Source organism: Merops nubicus, unplaced genomic scaffold (assembly GCF_000691845.1).
Source record: "Merops nubicus isolate BGI_N331 unplaced genomic scaffold, ASM69184v1 scaffold2539, whole genome shotgun sequence".
NCBI classification, from domain to species: domain Eukaryota; kingdom Metazoa; phylum Chordata; class Aves; order Coraciiformes; family Meropidae; genus Merops; species Merops nubicus.
Window position 1 is genome coordinate 1 of NW_008628829.1, and position 10054 is coordinate 10054.

At 44.5% G+C, this 10054-nt stretch overlaps 1 protein-coding gene and 1 pseudogene across 1 annotated transcript; both read left to right on the forward strand.

Annotated features, from left to right (window-relative positions):
• Positions 1–1883: 1883 nt before the first annotated feature.
• Positions 1884–6882, forward strand: TFAM (transcription factor A, mitochondrial; the record flags this gene model as incomplete). Its single annotated transcript, XM_008946763.1, has 5 exons — positions 1884–1954; positions 3544–3693; positions 5077–5172; positions 5622–5678; positions 6664–6882. Coding segments are annotated over 5 exons (593 nt in total), but the record flags the coding sequence as incomplete, so codon positions are not given.
• A 2162-nt stretch (positions 6883–9044) lies between these two features.
• On the forward strand, positions 9045–10054 carry LOC103779145 (annotated as a pseudogene).

Below are 10054 nucleotides of genomic sequence, written 5' to 3' on the forward strand. Positions count from 1 at the left end.
CGGCCGCCGGGGCCTGGCTTCTGCGGACGCGGCGTCACGTCGGACAGGCGTGTTAGGGGGTTGCTGGATGTGTGCAGCAGTGTCGTCGCTTTGGAATGGGAGATTTAAATAGAAAACTGGAACGAAGTATTGATTTAGAAAATTAAATGTTATATAGTACGTTGCCCTGATTTCAGGAGATTGAAACCCACCTTGTGATCCACACCTCAAGTCCTGGATTCTCTTTTGGGTTTGTCACTCCAAGAAGGACATGGAGGGGCTGGAGGGTGTCCAGAGAAGGGCAACAAAGCTGGGGAAGGGTCTAGAGGATAAGTCTGGTGAGGAGCAGCTGAGGGACCTGGGGGTGTTGAGCCTGCAGAAGAGAAGGCTCAGGGGAGACTGTCGACAGTTCCCTGAAAGGAGGCTGAAGCTGGGTGTGGGTCAGTCTCTTCTCCCAAGGAACAGTTGACAAGACAACAGGAAATGGCTTCAAATTGTGTCAGGGGAGGTTTAGGTTGAACGTGAGGGAAAATGACATCCCAAAAGGGTTGTCCAGGCCTGGCCCAGGCTGCACAGGGCAGTGGTGGAGTCTCGATCCTTGGAGGGGTTCCAAAGCCATGTAGATGTGGTGCTGAGGGACATGGTTTAGTGGTGGTCTGGCAGTGCTGGGTTAATGGTTGGACTTGATAATTTTGGAGGTCTCTTCCAACCAAAACAATTCTACAATTTTATCCTATGATTCTCCCTGTAGTATAGCAAAGGTAAACTCAGTATTGCCCTTCTCACTGCCTCTACATGTGTTAGTTTAATCTTCCCTACTTAAAAAAGTGACATTTGTGTGTAACTTTAAAAATACCTGAGGAAAAATCTCACCTGGGCAATAGATGTTAGAAGTGATTTGTGTGTTTCAGTTATTTTTAAATCTGGATGTATTTGAAGTATGCTGTTGCTGATACAGTGAGCTGTTTATGATTTTATTTTGGTCCTCAGCAATTTAAAGACTACATGTACTTGATTGTCTTCATATATATGGGAGAAAAAGTGAACTGTAGAATCATAGAATTGTTTTGGTTGGAAAAGACCTTTAAGAACACCAAGTCCAACCGTAAGTGTATTGAGGGGAAAATGATTTTCTGGGAATACATTTAATATATTCCCCAAACCTCATTTATAGGCAATGCTGTCACTTTGTCAGCAAGCACTGATTTGGAAAATACTGTTGAAATGAATCTTAAAGAGCCTAAAGGACTATGGTTATATTGAGCAAGTTATGGGGTGAATTTAACAAGGGTCAACTGCTTGGTACGTGGTTTTGTTCAGTAGCTCAAGAGTTCCAGCAGGTTGAAAGGCTGAGGCTCTGAACTTGCAGAGCTTATTGTAGTGACATTCCACACTGGTGCTTTCCCCATTTCTAAATTTTGAGTAATCTGCAAGTCAACATGCTGTAGCTGTCATGCAGATGGAGAACTTTGGGGCTTTCTTGTCCAGTGGAGGTAGAGTTCAAAACTAAGCTGATTGTTCATTTTCTTTTTGTCATTGGCAATATATTTGCAAAGGTTTTAAGATTGGGATACTTGGACTAAAAACTCCCCATCTATCTTGTTTTTCCAGAATTCTGGAAGTCAGGTTACTGCTAAGAGCTTGGTTCTGCTTTTCCCCTGTTGAGATGGTTGAACTTTGTGCTTGAGGTGAGAGAGAGGAAGATCTCTCTCTTTTCATGTGAAACAGAGGAAAAGCCTGGAAAGAGTTTTTCAAGAAGAATCAAGTTATATCCTCTTTCCAGAACCCTCTGTTTTTAATTTGTTTGGTTTTTTACCCCTTTAACAAATTCAGGTCTGGCAAGACACTTACTAAAGGTACAATGTCGATCTTTATTTTTTTTTCTTTCCAATTTTAATGTACAGAAGTTAACAGCGTGGATCTGGTCAAAAAAATAGCAGATGCTTGGAAGGAGTTACCAGCATCACAGAAGCAGGTGAGTTTGTGTCTTGGCCCAGTGTGCACTGACCTCTGTAGAGTACTAGTAATCGTTTTACTTGATTAGTGACCTCTCTGGGGTTTTTGTGCAGTGTTGTTGTTGCTTTTTAAATAACCATAACAAAGCATAAACAATTCTGAAGAGAACTGGGAGATCTGAAGTACTCAGCGGAAGGTCCTCTGATACTTCTACAGATTACCCTGGTTTTGGTGGTCTGAATTTGTTGCCAGAAAAATACATGAGACAGATCTTGCTCTGTGTGGGTGTAGGGCTGAGAACCAGTGTCTCATTTCTTTTGAATGCTAAATTGATATGTGTGTCCATTATATGTATAACCTAATGTGAAGTTGCTTATGCCTAAGTTAGGTGAAACCTCAGTTATTTTTGATGAAAGGACTGACTTTTTTTGTTTTTCTGCCCATTAGATAGTAACCAGAGACCAAATTTACAGATAACTAAGTTTCATCTAGGTAACTTTTTGTCCTAGGCAGTGAAGTCTCTTTAGGAGTAGCAATTTCAAGGGACAGTGTAAAACAGCTCCATGAATTGCTAATCATTCATTGCTGACTGTAAGTGCCATTTGTAGCCAAGTAATGATTGTTCTTCCTTCACTGCAGTTAGCAGTTAGATCCGGTTAGGAGCTAATTGCACTTTTCTAACTGAAGTAGTTAGTATCTTTGTCCAGCAGAATCAAAGTGCTCTTACATTCCTTCTGGACTTCTGGCTTTATGTGCCTTTGAGTAAAATACACTTTTTTGTTTCTGGATCCGAAATGAAGAACGGGATGGTGATTTTTCAGGTCAGCCTGGATGCTCAGTAGCCTGGCTCAGCTCTTCTTGGTGCCCTGGTACCAGGATTTTATGATGCTTCTGTGCCTGGTGTTGGCTGGCATAGCAATATGTTCAGTGACTGGAGCACTCATGTGCTGCCAAGGGTGTGTGCACCTTAAAAGTCACTGTTTCAGCCAAGCTTCATCTTCTCCTCCTTGTATGGAAGATTGTTATTGCTTTGAAGGTTCATCCAGTGTTAACAGACTAACTGAAGTAATTCATGGGAAGAGCCCAGGTTTTGAATCTGAGTTCTCATGAATCCTTTCAGCAATGAAACAGATCTGAAGTTGCTACTTTGCTTTAAAAATGTTCTGTTCCAGGGTAGTCTGTAGGTTTATTTAACTAGTAGGTTTAAAGTGTTACCTTGTTTAATGGTCAAGTGCTCTTGAGCACTAAAAGTATCAGTATAAGGTTGATGATAGTTTATAACTATTAAAAGGTATGGGGTCAAGAGGATGGGGCCAGATTCTTGTCAGTGGTGCCAAGTGACAGGACAAGGGGCAATGGGCACAAACTTCACCCCAGGAGGTTCCCTCTGAACAGGAGGAAAAAATTCTTTGCTGTGAGGGTGCCAGAGCCTTGAGCAGGCTGCCCAGAGAGGTTGTGGAGTCTCCTCTGGAGAGATTCCAAACCCATCTGGACGTGATCCTGGGTCTGCTCTGGGTGACCCTGCTGGAGCAGGGGGGTTGGACAAGATGGTCTCCAGAGGTCCCTTCCAACCCCTACCATGCTAGAATTCTGTGGTTTATGTTGTAGGTTTATGAGGAAGCTAGAAAGACAGACTGGCAAAGATATAAGGAGCAGTTGGCTGCATATAAAGCACAGCTAACTCCAGCCCAGGCTGCCATTCTGAAAGAAGAAAGGAAAAGACGACTGGCAAAAAGAAGATCATTCAGGGCAAAACGAGTAAGTATTTTGAAGTTCAAGTTTCTTTTCTCTCAAGAAACCTGAAGTCTGTTTGTCTTAACATACACAGCAGAGTTGACTCATGCTTAGAAATACAAAAGTGAGTGTCAGAAGGAAAAAAAAACAACCAAACCATGACCCAGAACAAAACTCCATGGATTAGAAGTGACTCTCCTGTGCTCGAAGACCAGAACTCGCACATAACTTTGTGCTCACAGGTAGCTTCTCTGTTTTTTTCATCCTGTTCCAAAAGCTGCCTGAGGAATAATAGGTAACAAAGGACATTTGAGCCAGTAACACTTTCGCTGGTTGGGAAGACATCCAGAAATAGCTTTTCACAAAGGCCTTGTACGCATTACTTCAGTGGCCCCTAGAAGGTAATAACTGCTTGAAATAGCCTTTTTTCCTTCTTTCCTTTGGATTCTGCCACTTTGCTATCTCTGTAGCAACTGACATGTTGAATTCGGGCTGCACAGAGGCATGTCTGCCAGTGCCCTTGCTGACTTCTTCATACAGTTTATCTTTCTTATTCCCTTTTTGCTGGTTTACACATAAATCCTGAGAGACAGAACCATCTGTAAAGGTATAATGTTATGGTTTGTCCAGTGGCAAAATCGTTTGAAGGAGTTACTTATTCTTTGTTTATCTCTGTAAATTCTACATCTGGCGAGACATAGAAAAAGTAAAATCAATTTGGTTTGAAAGGAAGGTTTTGGTCCACATGATTCTGTTGATGGTTTTTGGAGTATGGTACCAAAAGGAATATAACTGGCACACCTAGCACCCAAGCAGATGTCGATTTGCAGCACCCAGGCTGCAGTGGGACTGTCTTAGGTCAGGAGAAAACCAACGGTGTATTTGCATCTGTAATGTGCTGCACGTTCCCTCTCTCACCATCATCCCTGTAGGCAGAGCGCTCTGGGAGAAACCTAGTTCTGTTTCCCTGGAAATCTGCTGGTTCTGCTCCACCTTCTTACCCTCCCACAACGCTGGGTAGCTGCCGCCCACTCTGCAGGCTCACAGTATTTCACACAAGAAACAAAAGCCTTGTGAAGAGAAGAGAAAATGTGTTGTCATGACTTTCTTACTGAGTGGGATTTAGTAACAGCTTTTGGCTTCTGAAGGACTGTACTGAAGAAAGAATCAGTTTAAGCTGCTTTTTTTAATGTCTGAAAATTCAAGTTGTTAGCTTCTCTTAATTTAGTTTAGTACAAGTCTTGACAAGGGGCGAGAGCATCTTGACATACGGTCTAGCTTACAGAATAAAACACCAAAAGATGGATTTGAGTCGGATTTTTGTATAAAATACGAAGACAAATGATAAAAGTTTTGGAAAAAACGCATGCATGGTAGATTGAAAAACTTTTCTTCTTGTTTTTAAAGGAATTGACTGTGCTTGGAAAACCTAAAAGGCCTCGTAGTGGCTTTAACATTTTTGTGTCAGAAAACTTTCAAGAAAGTGAGGGAATTTCGCCTGTGGTAAGCCAAGAAAGAATATTCTTTAAAATAGGTCTATTGTATTCAGAAAATCTGTGTTGGATTCTGTTATTTTCAAAGAAACTGTTCAGTTACTCAGAATATAGAGTTTGCTTAAGTTATTTTTTTTTAGGCTGTGGTGTTCCGGCTATACTGCTGGTGGCATGTCCTGTATAAACTGCTGGGGGGGTATACAGACTTAAAATATTTGTGCTGTTTTTTTGGTTTTTCTTCACTTCAGCATTGCAGGCTTCATTTGGCCTTTCTGTAAGGACAGAGAATTCTGCATCTTTTTGTGCTGGTGCACAAATACATTAGTTTTTCAAATGGTTCTGGTGGGTTTTAGGTTGGTTTATGCTTGGCTTTCACTAGTGTGGCATTCATCTGTAACACTCTGTGGTGAGCCTGTTGTTAAAACAACCCTCACATGTCCCATGTTCTATATCCTTTAGGCAAAGCTGAAGCAGTTATTTGATACGTGGCAAAAACTGTCCAGTTCTCAAAAGCAGGTACGTCCCTGGGCTTTGATCAGGCTCTGATCTAATCAGAAAGTGACTAACTTGAGTCAAAATGAAGAAATTAATGCAAAATCTTTAACTTGGTTGCTCAAAATATACTGAGGAAATACTCAGAGATGTAATTCGTGCATCTTGAAAAAGGCTGTTGTTACTTTTATTCCAGTGGTGACCATTGTGTTCAGTGTTGAGAAGATGTGAGTCAAGGGGACAGGACACAAGTTCTGGATGCATGGAAATGGATGTTGAGCAGCATCTAGGGAGGATTGTGGAATAATTTGCAACAAGATTTATTAATTTTTTTCTAATATATAGTATTTTTAAATGCTGGCATAGTAATTTGCTGCTCACAGAAAGCCTTTTGACAGACATGAGCAACAGAAATCTACAAGTGATATGCACACAGTAATTTGTTAACTTGGGTTGTTTTGGGGAAAATTTTTTGCCAGATTTACTGAACTAGGAACCTGCAGATGAGTGTAGCAGAGGGTTGCTATACTGAAATGTAACTGAAACCTCCAGATTTTCAAAACACCCAGATTTGAAAAGGACAGTATACCTTACTGTCCTTCCTCCTCCTTCCTGGTTGCTTTGCATGTGTACTTAGAACATGCACTAGATACATGTTCTTTCTGTAAGAAAAGAATTTGAAATAGCTGTGCAGAAATATCTATTCCTGTTGCTTACATAAGCCAGCTGTCTCTCAAACAGTCCTCAGATAAAAACCCTTAGCTGTTAGTAGCAATATTGATTTAACTTTCTCTTCACAAATTACTGTCTGTTGATATAACTCTAATTTAATGCTGAGGTTTGGTATTTTTGTGCAAGTTTGATGGGTTTTGAATTTTCTGGAGATGAAAGTGAACACCTGGGATCACAGGTCTTGTACAAGTCACCTTACTTGCTGCAGTAAGGATGTGAGTTGGCAGTTGTCCCGACAACCCCCTTCCATAACTTTTGATACCTAATTTTCTACCAGCCATACCTGCAGCTTGCTGAAGATGATAAGGTTCGGTATGAAAACGAAATGAAGTCGTGGGAAGACAAAATGGTTGAACTCGGACGTGAAGACCTGTTACGTTCCAGAAGGCAAAAGCAAAAAACCCAAACTGCTGAAACGGAAAAGAAAGTCAAAACAGCAAAAGCTTCCTCACAAGAAAAGGAGTCAAAGTTAAAGCTGAAAAAGTCAGAGGAATAAAACGGTTAAGTGTTTTGTATTTATTGCCCTTTGGTTGTCATGTCATCCTGCTGTGTTAATGCTACAGTCAGTGTTAGCACAGAAAATTGGGAAAACCATAAAGGGCTCATTGGACAAGTAGGAAAGGTGATTGGGTAAGAGAGGATTCAGTGTCTCCTGTACTCACTGAAATAATCACTGGAGTGTAGCCTGAACTGTACCACAATAACTGATTAATGAAGCTGTGAATAGTGATACTCACTGACACCACCAGAGCTCTCCAATAGTGGTAGATAACAGCCAGCTTTTATAAGGTATTTTTATGAAAATGGGAATATTCTATGATGTTACTCTCTCAGCTGAGCCCAGCTCCTGAAGGCAAAGCATCCTGCCCACTGCTCCCCTAGGAAAGCTGCCAGCTCTTGAGTGTCTGTGCTGGATCTCAGCAGCCCCTAAAACTATCTGCATTGCCCCAGAAATTTGGAGCTGCCACGTTTGCTTTAGCCTGTAGCCTGCCCTTCCAGGAAAGCTCCAGCTTTGAATGCCTGTGAAGGTGGGTGTGCTGGCAGAGGTGACCAGGGCTGTGCTGGCAGCAACTCTGCTGCCTGCCAGGGTCAGCTCTCAGCCTGCCCGGGGAGCTCCCCACGGTGCTGTGGGTGGAAAGAGCAATCCCCAGCAGGGCAGGGTCCTTCTGCTCTCCAGAGTGTGCTGTTGCATCAGGGCTGCTCACACCTCCAGCTCACCCCCGGACATTCCTGGAACAATTTTCAAGAACATCAAGGCAGGGTATACCTGAAAGTGACAAAATCTGTTCTTTTAGTCTTCTGCTCTGGTTTGTCTTGGTGGGAGATGAGGCATAGAAATTAATGTCTCAGTTCAGAGGGAGGCACTGAAATTCCAAATATGTTACTCTTAGAGGAGCATAAGCCTGGGAGGAGCAGAAATTAACCCCCTGCAGTTCACAGGTAGCACCTGAAGCATCTTTCCAGCCTCCTCAGGGTTGGTGTGAGGTTCACATCAGAGCTGCTCACCCAGAAGTGCCCCTCCACAGGGCCCTGCTGCTGGGAGGTGTCTGCAGGGCAGAGCTGAGCAAGCAGCTGGTGGCATGGGCTCTGGGAACCCTGGCAGGTAGGAGACCTTGGGCCACAGGAGCAAGTTTTGGGCAGGACACCTCCAGGCAGCAGAGACAGGCTGGGGCTTGGGGGAGACTGCAAACAGGCCCTGGGGGAGGCCATGTTCAGGCAGCTCTCTTTGGGCCCTACACTTTAGGTGCCTTCTGGGTGTTGGCTGCTGGGCTGTGAGTTGACTCTCCTGAGAACATTTCATTCCTGGGGCCACTGATGGTCTTCTCTGCCTCTCCTGATAGACTTGCAAGCTGCCCCCAGATAGGCTCAGCTCTCCTGATGGACTCTGTGAGTGTGGAGGCTTCCCTTTGGGGTCAACACTCTGCTCCCAGAGTCCTTTGCTTCTTTCCAGGAGGGGCTGTGTCCTGCTTTGTCTGTCCCAGGTGTCCCTCTGGGCCAGGACAGAGAAATGTTCCCAGACCTGCCCTTTGAAGCAGTGCTCCCCTGCTCTCGTTTAATCCAGAGAGTTGTTGCTCTGAAGGGTGATTTGGGTGTGAACTCATCTTCAACTACCCAAGGGACAGCACAGGGCAGATGGGAACAGACTGATGGACACAGCATCTCTCCTGGCTCTACACTCAGCTGCAGTGAGCTGAGACTTTTTGCCTGTCCTGTCTCAGGAGCCTTCATGTTTTCAGTCATAAAAATGGGGATTTCTACTGAAAAGAAAGCTCCCAGATGCCATGGTGGAAAATAACAAACAAAATAATTATCAGGACATGCAAAGTCTATTCTGAAGCCCATGCTCTTCTGAGTCATGAGTGCAGAGATTGAACTTTTCCAGGTGGAGTCCATCTGACATCCCCAGTGAATGTCAGAGCTGTGCCAGTCGAGCCCCATGTGCACACTGCTGCAGAGCAAAGCTGACTCCATGGCAGCCCAAGGCTGGAGCTCCTGCTCCTCACAGCACCCTCAGCCAGCACACACCAGAGATAGGGAATGCCTTTCCCCTAGGGGCAATCTCTGTGAAAAATGGGGTGGCTTTGCTCAGAGGAGTCTGTCCTGATTTTTCTCTGGCCTTTCTTTTTTTGAATAGGTCCCCATGCCCAGAAACAGTAAATGTCCAATGGCAGCTTCATCACTCAGTTCCTCCTCATGGCATCCACAGACATGCAGGAGCTGCTGCTCTTGCACTTCTGGCTCTTCCTGGGCATCTACCTGGCTGCCCTCCTGGGCAACAGCCTCATCATCACCACCACAGTCTGGGACCACCACCTCCATACCCCCGTGTACTTCTTCCTCCTCAACTTCTCTGTTCTTGACCTGGCCTCCACCTCTATCACTGTTCCCTGTGGGGCACCAGGGACATCTCCTATGCAGGATGTGCTGCACAGGTCTTCTTTGTAGCGTTCTTGATTGATGCAGAGTTGTGTTTCCTCATCATCATGTCCTATGACCGCTATGTTGCCATCTGCAAGCCCCTGCACTATGGGACCCTCCTGGGCAGCAGAGCTTGTATCCACATGGCAGCAGTTGCCTGGGCCAGTGGCTTTCTCAGTGCTGTGCTGCACATGGCCAATACATTTTCACTGCCCCTCTGCTAGCACAATGCCCTGGACCAGTTCTGTGAAATCCCCCAGATCCCCAAGCTCTCCTGTTCACACTCTTACCTCAGGGAACTTGGGTTCCTGTTGGTTAGTGCCTCTTCAGCATGGGGCTGGTTTGTTTTCATTGTGATGTCCTATGTGGTGATCTTCAGGGCCATACTGAGGATGTCCTCGGAGCAAGGATGGCACAAAGCCTTTTCCACCTGCCTCCTGCACCTGGCCGTGGTCTCTGTTGTAATCAGGACTGGTATGTTTGCTTACCTGAAGCCCCCCTCTGTCTACTCCCCATTGCTGGAGCTGGTGGTCTTGGTTCTGTACTTGGTGGTGCCTCCAGCAGTGAACCCCCTCATCTACAGCATGAGGAATCAGCAGTACAAGGATGCCCTGAAGAAACTAATCACTGGACATTTTCCAGGAGCAATAAACTGTTCTTCTTCTGCAGAACAAGTTTTAATGTCCTTTATCACAGGCCCAGCTTGTCTTGTGTATTTTTGGTGGCTGGTGGTGGTGTTATACTCGTGA